The 18497-nt window shown below is 42.8% G+C and overlaps 1 protein-coding gene across 1 annotated transcript; it reads right to left on the minus strand.

Annotated features, from left to right (window-relative positions):
* Positions 1-398: 398 nt before the first annotated feature.
* On the minus strand, positions 399-3804 carry LOC147633627 (uncharacterized). The gene is made up of 9 exons (XM_086805886.1): positions 3364-3804; positions 3167-3256; positions 2842-3013; positions 2573-2734; positions 2324-2391; positions 1967-2147; positions 1195-1299; positions 876-1033; positions 399-754 (listed from the first exon to the last, which is right to left on the minus strand). The coding sequence occupies exons 1-9, from the start codon at positions 3700-3702 to the stop codon at positions 548-550; spliced, it is 1482 nt and encodes a 493-aa protein (XP_086662012.1). The 5' UTR covers positions 3703-3804; the 3' UTR covers positions 399-547.
* Positions 3805-18497: the final 14693 nt, after the last annotated feature.

Here is an 18497-nt window from a genome sequence, read left to right on the forward strand (position 1 = left end):
CAAACAAAGAAGTCAAATCATCGATTTCTCTACTTATGGCAAGTGACACCCTTCTCTCATTGTGACACATATTGTACTTTTCATCTCTAGTTAATAGGTGGAAAAAAGGCGACTATTAGATGAGTTCAACAGAAGGCATATTAAATTTCATCTCTATCACATTTTCACTTACAAAGGGGTGCCATAAAAAGGATTACTAGAAGTAAATTACAATTAGAATAAGAAAAGTGTACACTTTATTCATGAAAAAGTCATCATAAAAGGTTTTTACAAACAAGGTTTGAACATTTAGGGTTTTATACAAAGTCAACCCCATTATTGAAAGTATTGATTTAAGAAACTTGCAAGATTCAAATATAGGCCTTGAACACACACAATACATAGGTTTTTATACAATATAGGAAACCCCCCAGAGTGGAAGTCTTAATTATTTGGATTTCAAGAGCCTTCAAGTTTAGATGAAACACATGACATTGTGGCACCTGATTGATGAGATCAAAGCTGTAATGTTCAATAAAAGAACATCACAAATTGATGTTTCCACATATTAGATATGATATTTTTTCAATGTGAACAGTCTTATGAGCACACCACCAATAGCAATAGAAGTGGCACCCATAGTTAATGATATGATCCCTGCGTATTCTGTACCAAATTGTGATATGTTCACTTGCTTGTCTAGATAGAGGTATAAGTATTGGTACAAATTTTTTCCACATACGTGGTACAATGCTCGAACTGGAGAAAGAACCACCTAGTGCAAAATCATGAATAATTATGGTTACATGAGACTCATGAAGATCATACGAGGAAATGTTGAGCCCTTGAAAAGTAAAATGTAGCATATATCTAACAATGGTAGACGTAAATCATACCTGATAGGCATGAGGCAACCAATGACTTTTTCCCATGGCATAGAAAAGGTTGTCTAAAAACCACTCACTATGTGTAGATGCGACCACATCATCAACAATTATTGTGCCGCCAAGAGTGAATGGGTTGTACAATCCTTTCTTGTGGATGAAACTCAATCCTAGCAAAAATTAAATCTATTATATGTTATTGAATTCTTCAACTATGCTTTCTTTGCGTAATGAGCACAATTTGATTCTATTCCCACATCAATTCAAAATGAGTAAATGACGTTCGGAGTTTCTAGCATTTGAACGCTCATAAAAGAATGTATTCACTTACTTGTGACTTGAAAGAGGGAAAGACCATGCTTGTTACATGTTGTAGCCCACATCTTGTCACCGAGTTCTAGGCCTTGAGCTCGCTTGAATAAAATCGTCCCATTGCCTGCAAAATGTAATTGCACACATTGATTCTTCCTAATGGTTACAAGTGTCAAGCAAAGGCTAATATGGAGCAATGAAATGGTGCGCCAAATGGTTGTAAAGTTGGTGCACAACTCTACTTGAATGGGTATCATTTTGTGTCATCGTGTTGCATAGCCATGTGGCTACACTTTTTCACATGATAAGCTAGTTTTGTTGCATAGATAGTTTTATTATCTTTATGGTTCTGCCCTTAATTGCATTGGTAAGTCTATCCCAACAGTTTGTTTTTTTGAAGGATAGTTTAGTTGTGTAGACCTTTGTTTGATTATCATGCTCGGCCTATTCTATTTCCATAGTGTCTTTTATTGAAGGATAACCATTCTTGTAGCATTGTTTACATGTATTTTGAATATCTCTTACCTACGTATGAGCTAAGATTAAAGAAATGCAAAAAGTACTTTTTGTCAATGTATGCACGTACGTGATGCATGCACATTATTTTATCTCTGAGTTTGAAATTGCACAGAGAAAGGAATATCATAGATTATGCTCAGGCTTCCATCTAACTATGCAAGGTTTACATTTGTGTTACCATAGTTAAGAGTCGGAGAGAGAAAATGCATAATCCATGATCCTCCACTACAATCGTCAAAATCAAAAGAATTGAGATAAATATGCTTAATTACCAGTTGTGGTTGGTACGAAATGTCCAGGACTCAGCAATAAACACCTAGTGCAAACAGGTGGAAACTCATTCAAGGGTGCTAATGTAATATTAAGAAATAATCCAATCGAGTTTGCATCAGCATGGCCAAACGCATAGACACTGTCAAAGTGGAGGAGGCCGTTTGATCGCCAGACACCAACCTAGTGTATGCAAATACAGAGACATAGTTCCAATTTTAGTGAGTAAATAATCCTCGCACAAGGGCAAAGTGTGTACACACTGGACAAAGTGCATATTAAACATGATCATTTCTTAGTGAAATAGGAGTAGCCAACAATAACACTAGTGTAACAATGACAATTATTATGCTGCTTGCCTTGTCACCGATGGCGAGCTCGGAGATGAGTTTACGTTGTCCTGCTTCAATCATCACCATGGAATCACCTGAATGGAAGAGTAGAACCTTAGAATTGTACTGGGGTATATAGTATCAATCTTCGAAATGGATCGATTCATGGTCCCCTTGCACGTGCGCACATGCACGTGTTCTTTATTTTTAGTTTTACGTGTAGGGAATCTTGGCGAGTTGTAGCATTTTCCACGCATTTTCTTCATACATCCTTACCAGGAAAGCACTGGACAGCTGCCAAGACAGGCTGACAAGCTATTGCACCTGCCATTGCGGAAACGAAGACCACGCCTAGCGCACAAAAAGCCCCTAAGATGTTAAATCCAGGGCATATTTCCGTAGAAAGAGCGGCACCGCCTATAATCCCGCCCGCTAAACCTGTGTGAATTGTCCAGGTAAAGAGTTAGTCTTTATTAGGCTGTCTTGTCTTGTATGTGGGAGAGTCTAGAGAGCCACAATGGCACAGAGAGTGTGAGAGCGCGAACCTGCATCGAAGCAATTCGGGGTGTCGTCCTGGAGGAGCTTCCTTTCTCCAACACCCGTTAATGCATTAGCAGTATTCTGAGCCTGCATGGCCCCCTGCAGGTACATATTTACGTCGTCGCCGGTGGTATACAATTGGCAGCCCAGCGACTGAGCATTCTCATCGCACACCACCTGTTACACATAATTTGCAGCTATAGATCAGTTTCAGTAATTAGAATGAGTTCCAGATCACTGTGCGCAAGGCTGGTAAAATGCCTTTCATCCGATATGGATGGAGTGTATCATATGCCAATAAGCTAAGAACCATTTGCACTGATCACTCACAGCGTTGCTTCTGCCGTTTTCATCTGTGTATACCAGCTCCACACCCTGTGGCGATGCGCTTGAAGCGTCACAGCCGCCAGTCGCTTGAACCTGCACGCGCGAGCACGTTTCGCTTACACGTTGCAACATTAACGTTGAATTTCATGAAACACATAAAAGCTGATTGAAGCGAAGTCGAAAGGCCCTAATTCTCGAACCTGGAATGTGTGCTCTTTTTGGGATGCACCTTCCGTTACCGTTGCCTGGATAGATAATTGCCCAGACTCTATCAAACGGCATGCAGACTCCACAGCGTCGGCTGGAATAGCGCCCACAAACACGCCAGGGCTGCCAGGAGGAAGTAGCGAATTGGCAACAATGCTAATCCAGGTCGCAAGTCTTCCGTTTGGGTTGATGTCTTGGGGTCTCGTTATTGTGAATTCCAACTGCGCCGTGCAGGTGGGCAGCGCACATATTAATGCTGTGATGGAACAAACCACTACAACGACAATCTGCTGGCAGCTGCGTGGAGTGACATGGCCGGGCATAGTTGCCATGGGTATAATCGTACGAGATCAGATGAGTTATGCTACAAGTTTTGCACTCCTGCTTTTAAGCTTGGGCTGATCGTCCAGGCAGGCGTCGAACAATGGGGATGCGCTCAACTTAGGAGACAATTAGGACGATTAACCCAAAGCAGCTCTTAGGATAAGGAATGCTCCCTGGTGTCCCGACTCCCCAGTGTCGCAACTCTCGATGAAGTGGGTATACTCAGGCCTGTTCACATTCCCAGGTGACTGGTGCAACAGTGATGTTCTAGAACTTGGAAAGTGCCACCCTCTCTCTTGACTGCGGACAAATCGAGCACATGAACGGCTTACGTTTTCACAATGCTGCGGCCTTTCCTATAATTAGATTTACAGTGTTTGCCATTGCACAAAGAACCTATGGGACCCTCCAACTATTATTGGACCTATTAGTCTCCTTTCATAACCAACTTGGTGATGCCTTTCTTCTTTATTAAGGCTACAATTATCTATTATTACCAACACGTAATGCATGCATAGTGTACATCAAAAGAGCTCATTATTTTGTATTCTAGTTGTTGCTTCTAGTTTGGAAATGGAAGGATGAATATTGCAATCATATGTATTAGTTTGTGCATTGGTATGTGTTCTCCTGGAGAAAACTTTTAGCTTCTGACCTAGTTCTTTTTCCATTACCATTGGCCTATTCTAGTTGTTGCTTCTAGTTTGGAAATGGAAGGATGAATATTGCAATCATATGTATTAGTTTGTGCATTGGTATGTGTTCTCCTGGAGAAAACTTTTAGCTTCTGACCTAGTTCTTTTTCCATTACCATTGGCCTTTTTATAGTCTCCTTGTACTTATCCTTGTTGAAATTATTGGCCCTTTACACCTTGCTTCTATCGTTATTGCGTTCAACGAATTAAGCATTTAGATTTCTAGAGTGGTTGGCACAACATCCTAGTATTTTTTGCACCCCTCCTCTGTTTATTTTTATGATTTTTGAGGAGAGTAAACAATTGTATACAAAAATCCACTAATCAAATCATAAATCACTCGGGACCTTCAACTTATGCCAAAGATTCAATTGGTGATATCATTTATAAAAAATCCATGGAAATCTCCATCAAGAAGCTATGACATGAGGGGTCTGTCTTGATAGAATCAACTTTGATTGAAATTTTGCAAGGAATTAAGCCTTATGTAATGCAAAGATTGCAACATATAACATTGTGTCATGTTGTTGGTGATTGTGGTGGATGAATGTGATTCCATGAAATTTCAATCAACTTTGATTGAAATTTTGCAGGAGTTAACCCTTATGTAATGCACAAACTGCAACATCTAACATTGTATGACGTTGTTGGCAACTATGGTGGATGAATGTGATTAATCCATGAAATGGTTGTGATGAGGCACTTAGCCTTCTTGTGGAAACAACATTGTGGATGCATTCCTCATAGTTTCGAAAGCTCTAGGAGTAGCCATCCTTGGTATGGCTCAATGAGCATCACCTCACCTACACACCCCTTGTAAAACATTCTTATGCTTTCCATATGTTCGATGAATGAGTCACAATTTATACAATTTTGAGTGCTCTTGAAGATATTTTAAAATAGTGGTGAAGAAGGTGATCTTTGTCTTTTCCTCATCCAAATGATATGCAATCTTTCATAGATTTGCTATAGCTTTAGGAAATTCATGAGCCACATAGATATTTGATGGTTAATGCATTGTATATTGAACTCGCGAGCAGAGAAGATCAGAGAGACAAGGTGACAATAGCGAGATGGGCAAAAAGCGAGTTTTTTGAGCGAGATTTTAGGTGAGCTTTTTTTACCACCACCTAATTGCTAGTACTCTTAGTACACTTATTCCTCTCTCTCTCTCTCTCTCTCTCTCTCTCTCTCATTATTATTACCTCTGTGTGAGTGAGTGTGTGTGTGTGTGTGTGTGTGTCTGTTAATCATGCTCTCAACAACATTATTATTACATCTCTCTCTTTATCGACTAGCAATTAATGCATACACATCCATTCAACCTTGTTTAAATCAAAATTCCATTTTTACTTCACATTAATCTCTCTAAGCTAGCACTACTTTTTTTAATGTTCTTCCATTAACTTGTTTTGTGAAACAAAATCTGAGTGTCCCTCGATGGACAACTAATCATCTCATGTAAGGCAATCACTGTGAAAGGAGGAAGTTCTAAGCAAAGTCTCCTTATATGTGGTCAAGATTATGTACGTGTTTGGGGGAATATCTACCAATATCTCCATATTGTCATCCACAAATAATGTCGCATTAGGATCAAAGTGAGGCCATTGGATTTGATTGATGCATTTCTTGAATACGGGCCTAGCCCCTCTTGCCTCTATAGGAACTGCAATGCATTTTCTTTGGCTATATTGGAAGACATAGAAGGCTTGATGGCCATGGCCTTTGAGGTATTCATCCCTCAATATTTGCATATAACGATGCAATTTGCCCTCTTGCATTGAGCTCCAAATAGCTACATCAAATATTTGGACAACTTGTAGCATGAACTCTACTACGCCAGATCTTAACACAACCCAATTAGGTCCGAGATCGATGGCTAGGGCTAGCTTGTCTCCTATAGTCTTCAAACACCTATACAACATCACTCCATTCAAATCCAAAACCAGTAGCTTTCTGGAAGCTGGTGGTAGGCTATTGAAACAAAAACATAGATTGTGATTATGAAAATACGGCATGCATGGTACTATTGGAAATTGGAGTTTTTGAACTATTAATAATGCAGGGTACAATACCTACTTTGTGTCTTAGATATCTTTCCTCCATTTCATCACAAAGGCACACGATTCTACACCCTATCCGCACCATCGGTCCCGCCAAATCTCCAACCCCCAGTCGAGGATTGTGTTCCTTGCTTTGGAGAGGTCCTCTATCAACTTCTCCCATAACTTGTCTCCACACTGAAAGCCACCTACCAAAACACCAAATAACATTTGGCATTTTCTTTATTATTCATTTGTTGAAATATACAAGTCATATTGAATAAATACCTCACATGGGTCTCCCTCCACATTCCAAACCTAGTCTTCCATGTTAATGCCATCCACCATAAAGTCCTCCCAGCCGGTGTTAATAGATGCCCCATGATTGCGAGTAAACAAGAGCACGTGCATTACGTGCAACTGCACATAGAGATGAGAAATGAAAATTTAACACCCTTAAGCTACCATATGTAGCAACGAAGTTACCATGGAAGAGTAATCCAAGAAAAATTCTAGCATGATACATGCACATACCTCTCTACTCTCTTGGACAAATATTGGCATCCTGCAATGAACAGCCTGCAAATCAATTATTTTTTAGAGATCTACAAATCATGTTGTGAACAACCTTTGTCATGACAAGGTGCAGCAAAGATGACAATATCCCAAGAAGAATAATGACACCATCGTCTGCCAACAAACGGGTCACAACATGGAATATATTTGTGGTCTCACCTATGGAACCAATATTCCATGCACCCACATGTCCCATCCCATGTGCTTGCAACTAACAAGGAATGCAAGCCACCATCATCTAGCACACACTGTCCATTGGCTTGTCATCCAACAAAGCCATTTTCCCATTGTTGACCTCCTTGAGTGTCTCCAACAAGTGGTTAAAGCCTCGATATTCAATTTTTAGCATCAATGCTATCATTGTGTCTAATGCATTACAATCCACAATTTATGGCAAGATGTACTGTGTGGTAGTGTCTATTTGCATAGGTGAAGTTGTCTAAACTCTATATTTTTCCCAAAGATCCACTTGCCCCCCACCTACACACATGGAAAACACTTTGTATCAACGGCATGCCTTACTTATCGAATATGCATACTTTACACTTGCGAGGTCTTTGTTGCTTGGAAGTGATGCTCACTTGTTGTTGGCTCATGCACTATGTGCTCCATCTCGCTAGCACCTATTCCTTATTCAAGAGGTCTGCTTTCTTAGTCTAGCATTGTGGCACTACTTTGTGTGATCATTTTGCTTCGACCTGCTTTGATTTTTGTTTGCAATTAGGTGGCTAGTTCCAAAGTTGTCCACGCTTAAGCCATGGTCTCTTTTGCTATGCCCACTCCTGTACCCACACTATAAAGGATCAGTCATTTTGATGTTTATACCGACATCAATAACAAAGAAACTGACATCAATAAGGGATCAGTCATTTCGATGTTTATACCGACATCAATAACAAAGAAACTGATTTTTTTGGAGTAAATTTTGACGGTATTTACGTCAAAATTAACACAACGGGATAAGTGTCGATATATTGTTACGCAAGTAACATCATCCATTCATTTGTATTCCATTCATTATAGGCCGTGGGCCAACAAGGAGAAATAGGGCTAGAGGGCTAAGGCCAAGTTTTAGGGTTGAACCTCCCTTCAAAAGGTCTTTGTATAAAAGCCAAGGTTGTTGACTTTGGTCTTCATTCCTTCATTTGCTGGAGTTGGAATAGAGAAGAGCTTCCATCAAGGAGAAATAGGGCTAGAGGGCTAAGGCCAAGTTTTAGGGTTGAACCTCCCTTCAAAAGGTCTTTGTATAAAAGCCAAGGTTGTTGACTTTGGTCTTCATTCCTTCATTTGCTGGAGTTGGAATAGAGAAGAGCTTCCATCACTCGTGTTGTTGTCTTGTCTCCTTTCTTTTCCTTTACTCTTGCTTATTGCTACGCATACAATCGGTTCCCCATTCACCACGCTCACGATTCTCCCTTCTATTCTTCTCATTCCCTTTCTCCCTACGATCGCGTAGTAGCTTAGATCGAATCCGAGGACGGTGCCTGTGACAACACCGTGTAGCTGCAAGTCGACCAGCTCCCACAAGGAAGTTGCTTGGAGGTTGAGCTCTCCGAAGCGGCTTGGTTGAATATCCCCACGACACGTTGGTCTCTATCAAAGAAGACTTAACAAATTTTGGCGCTGCTGCCGGGGAGGTAAGCAACCTTGCTTGGTTCTTGCTGTTGTTTTCCTTGTTAATACCCTTTCAAAACCGTTAGTTGGTTGCTAAGGCGAGTAGGAAAGAAAAAGTGGCCAGTGGGCTGGAAAATCTGAAAACGTGTTTTCAAGTTGTTGTTTTTTGTTGTTTAAAGTTTAGATCCATGAAAAGTAGTTCCTCCTCATCCAAAACGACCTATCACAATCAGCTTTTGAGCTGGATTTGACCCAGGAAGTGATTGTGAGGTCAAAAACACACCATCTTCATTTCAAGTTTTAAAGTTGTTGTTTTTATGTTGCAAATAGTTAGTAGAGTACCCACAGAGCATTGTACATAAATCACAGTTTAGAAAAAACACAAAAAAAAATGATTCAAATGGTCAAAACTATGGTCGGGTTCATGCATGCTGCATTAGTGTTCTAGGACGCTGCATTAGCATCCAACAGTCACTGACAGCTGTCACCAACCACCTGTCAGAAAAATTAATGCACCGGCTGGAAGCATTTATTGCATCCGTGCTGCATTAATTAAGAGTTGAATTTTTAAAAAAATCTCATATTTAGTGAACACAAATTTCAGGAACATTTAATCAGCCACCAACCCCGTCAGAGTGTCAGTTATTGCACCGGTGCTTCAATAATTATTGCAAAGTGCCTCAGTCAACTGACCTATCTTCAGAAGCAGATTGATGTTTTCATGAATTATCGAAGTCAAAATCAACCCAAAGAGTCAAAGTGCCTGAAAGTGCTAGGGTGCTACAATAATTATTGCATCATAACCTTGTGAACATTGTATCCTCACTAGAAAAAGTTAACATTGACATACCAGAAGTGCACTGATCAGTTTAGCAGTGTGCTAGGAGCAAAACATACCAGGGCACTGCATTAATTATTGCAGCGCGTTGCAATAATTTAGTGCATCAAAACTGCAAACTGTGACCCTGGCAGACTGAACACTTGGACAGCAGCTCCAATTCAACCTGAACCTTAGAAATATACATGCACCTTAGGTCCAGACGCATCTTAGGACCTGAAATTACCCCAGAAGACAGCGCTTCCAACGTAGATTTAGAGGCCATTTTGTGCTCAAGTCTAACCGCTAGGGAAAGATCTTCTTTGAACAGTACATCATCTGTGCTAGGACCACTTTTTGAATACGAGTCAAGTACAGACGAGACTTTGAGCATGGAGGATAACCTATCAAACCAGAACGAGATTCAAGTATCCATTACTCCAAACTCGGGGACTCAATCCCCTACACAGTCAACTTCCAACAGGATTTATGAAGGAATATCAAACTTCTTTGGAAGATTTGACCCACGAGCTCAACTTTTCGACAACATTGATGATATGAATACGTTGGCTCGCACAAACACAGTAACTTCAGGACTCCTGTTGTTACAGAAAACATGGCTAGGGTGATGACACCACCCTCTCAAAACGATCTACATTCTCAGAACTTACATGCCGAAGGTGGACCAGTTTTTTGATTCTAATCGGAAGCAGGACCATCTGAACCACAAGAGAACTATAAATCATACATGAACACACAACAGATGGAGGCAAATGCCCAAAGAATGCCTCTACCACCAAGACTTGTACCTCATTTCCAAAACAGACCTCAGATTGTACGACCACCAGTCACGACAATGGCTTAACAAGGGCCGACACCTAGGTTCAACCCAGTGTCGATAGGACCAACTACACTTCGTCTCATGCAACGGTGAATCCATCACAAAACGCACCAAGTACATCATATTATGTGGATCCCAATGTGAGACAATTCCCAAGACTGGTCCAATCCCAACAACCGTATGTTCCCCCACAACCAACATATCCATATCCAAACCAACCACAAATGCCATATCAACAACCACCTCCTATTCATCAGACGGTGTTTTCTGATGAGGTGCTTAGAGCGTTAGTGCAAGCTATAGGAAGGGGGGCGCCAGTGCCAACTGCATTCCCTGCAGCTAGAGAAAACCATGGGTCTAGAAATAGGTCCATAGCCATCGCCAAGTTAATCACAAAATTCCACGGAGAAGGTGATCCGATCACCTATGTGGAACGTTTTGAGCAAGTATGTGCAGCCTTTGGAGATATCTCCGATGGCAATAAGATGGGAGCCTTTGGAATTCAATTGGATGGCAAGGCAGGCGAGTGGTATAGAGCATTGAAAAATGAAGAGAAGGATACGTGGGAAACGTTAAGAGGGTCGTTCATTTTGGAGTATTCTCCAAAAGGTCCGAAGTGGAGCCCTGTAAATGAGCTAAATCAAGTCAAACAGGGTAAAGACTCCTTGCGAGATTACATCGCTCGAATCAAACATTTGAACGCAAGGTGTGAGCCACATGAAAGGCTCAGTGATGAACAACTCTTGCCTTGATTCTTATTGGGGTTAAGAAGTTCAAAGCTGCATGATCAGCTTACAGTCTTAAACATAACATCATTTGAGACATGCAGCAAAGAAGCAATCAGGCTAGGAGATAACATGAGAGAGGGCGACGAGACCGTTACTACAGCTCTACCCTCGATCGTGGGATCCAAGGATCCTGATGCAAGTTTGTCCAGGGTTTCTAAGTAGCAATCCAAGGAGGTCAAGGACTTAAACATTGATGACCTTGTAGACCTCATAGTCGGAAGACTGAACCCTCAAGCAAAGAACGCAGCTCATCGTGATAGCCAAGGGAATGTGCACTTGTACCCAAGAAGAGATATGGTGTGGTGTAGTGTATGCTCATGGAATCATCCCTCAAATGAGTGCCCAAGGTTGCGAGCAAGACCACCAGCCTTGTGGTGTGGACACTGTAATAGATGGGGAAACCACGAGACCTCCTAGTGTAGATACCCAAGAATGTTGCCGCCAGCGCAAACACAGACTTATCAACCAAGGCCGCAACAACTAGCATTGCCAACTCCACCGTTACAAACGAATCAATTTGTTCAAGGGGCTAACAATGTTAGACCAATGCCATATCAAGCGCAGAATGTGCCATTACCGCCACCAATCCTAGGACCTCAACCACCTCCGCCAAGAATCACGCCGATGAATCAAGTGATGGTGGAAGAGATAGCCCAAGGTTGGATGGAACCTGATCCAAGGATCACAGAAACATATGCTGAACAACCGTTATCCACTCAGGAGGAAGATGAATACATGAGCTACCTCAGCCATTATGTTGTTCAGGGAGACCAGCATATTCCAGTATACCAAACAGCGCCAGTAAACGCTAAAGCTAGGGATATGAATAACACAAATCCAAGACCTCCAATCCAGTGCTACAAGTGCAATGGACCACATAAGGCAAATGAGTGCCCATAGAAAGTGCAAGCGAGACAACCTATCCAATGTTATGGGTGTGCAGGGCCTCATTATTATAAGGATTGTCCATATAGGCACAACAACGCACCGCCAATTACCACCGTAGTCGCTGCCAATGTTCCATTGTGTAGTGGCTGTGGTATAAACCATCTATACAAAGATTGTTTAATGCGAAGACCACGTGTAGATGCTTCAAACCCAAGAACAACAAGCCTCAACTTGTTAGGGATTGAACATGGACGCATTGCTCAAGTATCCCTAAACGCGATTACTCGTATGCAAGCCAAGGCAATCACGCGAGAATTGCGCGAGAGAAAGAGAAGGTCAAGCTGGAACGTCACAAAATCCAAAACCTCAAAACAACCCACCTAAAAAGCAAGCTATCAAAGTGGGTAAGGGGAAAGACAAAGTGAGTGCAAAGTGGTTCCGATGAGGACACGGCCACTGTAGCAACCTCAGAGACCACGGGGAGTTTAGTGAAAAGATGCAAGGGGGAAGAGAGCTTGAGCTCTTGCAAGCACACACACACACTCACAAAACCCTAATAGAGAACACACAAGGTGAGAGGCTGAAAATCTTCTTCTTCTCTACTCAACACTCAACACACCATATACAAGAATAAGAGTACACTCAATATGAAAGGTACTCAACCAAATACATACACGGGTTCTCTATAGTGTGAACCCGACTAAAATGAGCTGGCGCTATAACTATGCCAGTCTCTAGAGTGGCTGTCACACAGCCTGTCATCCCACTGGCCGCATATCACCCAAGATCTCACCAACCATGCCAGTGGTGTAAGTGTGGGGCCTATCCCCCAGGCGGGTCATCAGTGTCCACCGCCTCACTAGAGCTCGATATCTCAACACTCCCCCTCGAGCTCAACTCCATCTCATGTACACCAAGCGAAGCCCTGAATCTGCGGAGCTTCTCTGTACCCAATGCTTTGGTGAAGATGTCAGCTACCTGATCCTCTGTGCTGACATAAACAAGGTCAAGGTCTCCTGCCAAGACCTTCTCTCTGACGAAGTGGTAGTGGACCTCTATGTGCTTCGTACGAGCATGAAAGACTGGGTTCCTGGCCAACTGTATACTACTAATGTTGTCACAGAAAATGACAACTTGTCTATCCACTGATAGACCCAAATCTGCAAGTAGCTTTCTCAACCAAGCTACCTCACATGCTGCCATAGCAGCTCCTCTGTACTCGGCCTCCGTACTCGATAGAGCAACCGTAGGCTGCTTCTTGCTGCTCCAAGTCACAGCAGCACTCCCCAAAGAAAACATGAATCCACTGGTAGATCTTCTATCTGAGATACTACCAGCCCAATCAGCATCTGTGTACCCATGTACACATATCTCTGTCCCAGTCTCATAGAATAGTCCACAATGTAAAGTAGACTTCACATACCTCAGTATGCGTCTCACAGCATCCAAATGCGGTTTCCGTGGAACCTGCATAAACTGACTCACCAACCCAACAGCATAGCTCAAATCTGGTCTGGTGATCGTCATGTAGATCAAACTTCCTACTATGCTCCTGTACATAGTAGGATCCTCCAAGATCTCTCCTGAATCTGCACTCAACTTGCCATTCTGATCCAATGGCACAGAAATAGGCTTACAGCCTGTCATACCATACTTGGACAACATGTCCAAGCCATACTGTCTCTGCAGTAATCCAATACCATGTGGTGACCTAATCACCTCAATGCCCAAGAAATATCTGAGCTCCCCCAGATCCTTCATCTCAAACTTCTGTCTTAGCAAGATCTTTACATCAAAGATCTCTGCATCATGGTCCCCCGTAATGATCAAGTCATCTACATAGATGACAACAAGCACAACTCCTCTATCACCATGTCTCACATACAATGAGAAATCTACATTGGCTACATGAAAGCCAATAGTGACAAGATATTCCGAAATCTTGTCAGACCATGCTCTTGGTGCTTGCTTTAAGCCATACAAGGCTTTCTTCAACCTGCAAACATGCTCGGGGTGACCTACATCCTCATAACCAGGTGGCTGCAACATATACACCTCTTCTTGCAAATCCCCATGCAAGAATGCATTCTTTACATCCATCTGATGTAAAGACCATTGCTTTGACGCAGCCACTGCTATCACAACTCTCACCGTTGCCATCTTGGCAACTGGGCTGAAAGTTTCCTCATAATCAATCCCATATGTCTGCGCATATCCTTTGGCTACCAATCTAGCCTTGTACCTGTTTATGCTCCCATCACTGTTATGTTTAACTTTGTACACCCACTTGCATCCAATGGCTTTCTTGCCTTCAGGCAATTGCACTAAGTCCCAAGTTTCATTTCCATATAGTGCATCCATCTCCTCATCCATAGCTTTCTCCCAACACACATTCCCAACAGCCTCATCAATGCATGTGGGCTCAACAACCTGCACAACCTTTGCCATATATGCATAGTGATGTGCCACATAACCATCATATGTAAATCTCTGCACAGGGTTCTTCACTCTCCCTGATCTTCGCAGCTTTTCATTCATGGCTTCCATAGCCTTCTTTACACCAGGTGTTCTCATAGCTGGGATCCCAAGCTCCTCATCAAGGCTCATATCTGAGCCACTAGACTCTCCATTAACATGAGAATGCCCTGCAGAAATGTCAGGCATACCAAGGGGCTCAACCACTTTCTCTTTTCCTTTACGTGATGTAGTAATCACATTTGCAGGGCTGGTATTATGACGCAGCCTGCCACTCCATGGTCTATCAATAGACCCACTAGATGAGGACTCTCCTGGTCCACTCAAAGACTGTGATTGCTGACCTGCATTCTGTGCAACCACACTTCCACTCACATCAGCCCCAACAGCTTCTTTTTCAGCAGCATACCAGCTGCTCATCTCATCAAAGACAACATCCCTGCTTACCCTCAACTCACGTGTAGCAGGGTTATAACACCTGTATCCCTTTTGCTCAAGGGAATATCCAATAAACACACATTTTTCAGCTTTCGGATCCAGCTTAGTTCTCAGCTCATCTGGAACATGCACATATGCAATGCATCCAAAGACTTTCAGATGAGACAAATCTAGTTTTCTGCCAGTAAACCTCTCCTCTGGAGTTACATCATGTATGGCTGCAGTTGGAGTCCTGTTCATGATGTATACTGCTGTAGAAACAGCCTCAGCCCAATAGCAATGCGGCATATTCTTCTCTTCCATCAATGCTCGCGCAATCTCAGCAATGTGCCTGTTTTTCCGCTCAGCAACTCCATTTTGCTGCGGAGTATATCTGCATGTGAACTGTCTCCGAATACCATTCTTCTTCAAGAATTCAGAGAACTCATTGGAGAAGTACTCTCCCCCTCCATCTGACCTTAGGCACTTTACATATTTCCCTGTTTGCTTTTCAACCAAAACTCTGAAATTCTGAAAGTGAGTGAACACCTCACTCTTCTCCTTCATGAAATATACCCACACTTTTCTTGTGTGGTCATCAATGAAAGTGACATAGTACCTGCAGCCTCCCATAGACACGGTCTTCGTAGGACCCCATACATCTGAATGCACAACATCTAGTGCATTTCTGCTCACATATCTGTTACGTGGAAACACATGCTTTGTTTGCTTCCCAAATTGGCATGCTTCACAGATTTTCTGCATACCTTCCACTTTAAATTTTGGCAGCCCTGTCACAATTCCTTTTGTCTGCATAGACTTCAATCTCTGCACATTTACATGTCCAATTCTTTTATGCCATATGTCTGTGTCTGCAACAACTCCTGAACCATTTGCAAACATCGCAGCACTCATTTCAGGCATGTCTACATTCAATGTAAACATTCTGCCCACTCTGTTGCCTTTTGCAACCAACCTGCACTTGTCTTTAAAATCTTCAACATAACACCCATCAGGGTTAAACCGAACCTGCAAACCCTGCTCAATCATCTGGCCAACTGAAACCAGATTCTTTGTTATGTTCGGTACATGAAGTACATCTGCAAGGTACTTCACTTTGCCATCCTGCATAGACAATGGCACATCTCCAACGTGGGCAATTGGATGAGCAGTGTCATCCCCTGTTTCCACAAAACCTGGTCTTTCCGGGTTTTTCATCTCCTTGAACCACTCCCCATGACTCGTCATGTGGTTCGAAGCGCCTGAATCCACATACCATACATTATCTTTTTGTGCTGCATCAACATTTTCAGACATGGCATTCACAACATGCTGCATAACAAACAACCTTTCATTATCCTCATTATTTCTGCTTGAGGATGCATAGTTGTTTTGCTGCACTTTCCCATTTTGCATGTCAGCCTGCTTCTTATAACATTCTGCCTGCACATGTCCAGGCTTACCACAATAATAGCATTCACGTGCATCATTATATTGCCTTTGCCAATTTCCACGGCCTCTTTGACTCCCCCTGCCTCTGAATTTGCCTCTTCCACCTGTGTGTTGTTGTTGTTGTTGTTGATTCTGGGACTGTTGTTGCTGCTGCTGCTGCTGGCCATAATTCTGATTACCTGTTCGGCCACCTCCTTGACCGCGTCCACGGCCTCCTCTACCTCGTCCTCTTCCTGAACTTGTGTAGAAGGCCTGTTGCTCTGAACTGTTTTTGCTTTGTGAAGACTGTTGGTCTTCACCCAAGTTCTTCTCTTCGATAATCAACATAGACACCAAATCTGTAAAGTTGGGAATGTTTTCCCGAGTCTGAATAGACGTCTTAAACGCCTTGTATTGTGGCCCGAGACCACGTAGATAGACTTCCACCTTGTCATCATCATCTACTGACACACCAATAGATGCAAGGGATTCCACAATACCCTTTATCTTCAGCGCATAGTCATTCACAGACATGCTCTTTTTCTCCACAGTATGAAGTTCATTCTTCAACTGTATCTTGCGTGCCTTGGTATTTGTTTCATAAAGCTTTACCAAGGTGTCCCACGCCTCCTTGGGGGACTTGGCATCTTGAATGTGCCCAATCATGGTGTCCTGTATACTAATGGAAAGCCAATACATAACCTTCCTGGCTCCTTGGTTCCAGTCTTTAAACTCTTTCACATCTGCAGCAGTCGGATTTATATCCGGTATCTCCGGTGCCTCTTCATGCTCACCTTCTATGTAGTCCCAATAGCCTTTTCCCATCAGGAAATTTGTCAACCTGAACCTCCAAGCATGGAAGTTATTCTTGTCCAGCTTCTCAGCCACAATCTGTGTTATGCCATCATTAGACATCTTGCCAAACACATAATTTTACCAGAACCTGCACTCTGGTTTTTCCTGCACAAATGCTGTATTTTCTGCACAGCGGTACTGTAGTACTCTCAAATGTCACAACCAGTGACTTCAATGTGCATACATACACCCAATGGCAACTGTAGACCTCTTTGCAGCACCCACAGTGTCTGCACAGTCAATCTGTCTTCCTGCAGTTCTTAAAACAGAGTTCTGCAGAGAATCGATGACTTACCCGCAGTGCTCGAAACCGCCTGCTTTCTGAAAAACGGAGGTCCAGACGCGCCTGAAACGCGTTTTCGACCCGAAAATATCAGTCCGTAGTCCATAGGACTGTATAGTTGTCCTATTGCTTCACTCCCGTGAAGAAAGCTCCTCAATCGGAGATCGTTTGCCGGTGCCTCCCGTAGAGCTCCCGACAAGGGTGTAGTCACCAACACAATAGGGAAGAGTAGTTGAAGCTCTTACCCTCGTACCGCTTCCTGTGGTTCTCTTGCTTGCAGCTCAGCCCTTAGCACGAACCAGGCTCTGATACCATGAAAAGATGTAGGGGGGAAGAGAGCTTGAGCTCTTGCAAGCACACACACACACTCACAAAACCCTAATAGAGAACACACAAGGTGAGAGGCTGAAAATCTTCTTCTTCTCTACTCAACACTCAACACACCATATACAAGAATAAGAGTACACTCAATATGAAAGGTACTCAACCAAATACATACACGGGTTCTCTATAGTGTGAACCCGACTAAAATGAGCTGGCGCTATAACTATGCCAGTCTCTAGAGTGGCTGTCACACAGCCTGTCATCCCACTGGCCGCATATCACCCAAGATCTCACCAACCATGCCAGTGGTGTAAGTGTGGGGCCTATCCCCCAGGCGGGTCATCAGTGTCCACCGCCTCACTAGAGCTCGATATCTCAACATTTAGAACTCAAATCTAGTCAAGGAGGTAAAGGTGACGAGAGTCTGGGGGTAGAAAAGGCAGAAGAGCCAAGACCAAATATGCCAAGCGGATTTCACGAATACCCTAATCCAATCCAGGAGAAGGAAAATTTGGTGAAGTCCAAGTCTCTAGTAGAAGAATAAAATGGACAAAAGAAGAGTCGAACTTAGAAGATGACACGCCTATGGTGCCTATCAATAAGTTAGGCCAATATTTTGAAAGTGACAACTCTAATGCGGTCATTCTGATATCGTATCATCATAGGAAGGTGGAAGCCATCCTAGATGGTGGTGTCGGAGTGAGCATCATGACCAAACAATGTTGGGAAAAATGGGGAAGCCCGCTCATGGAGAAAA

Source organism: Cibotium barometz, chromosome 12 (assembly GCF_041138505.1).
Source record: "Cibotium barometz isolate CiBa-2024 chromosome 12, ASM4113850v1, whole genome shotgun sequence".
Classification (NCBI taxonomy): Eukaryota; Viridiplantae; Streptophyta; class Polypodiopsida; order Cyatheales; family Cibotiaceae; genus Cibotium; species Cibotium barometz.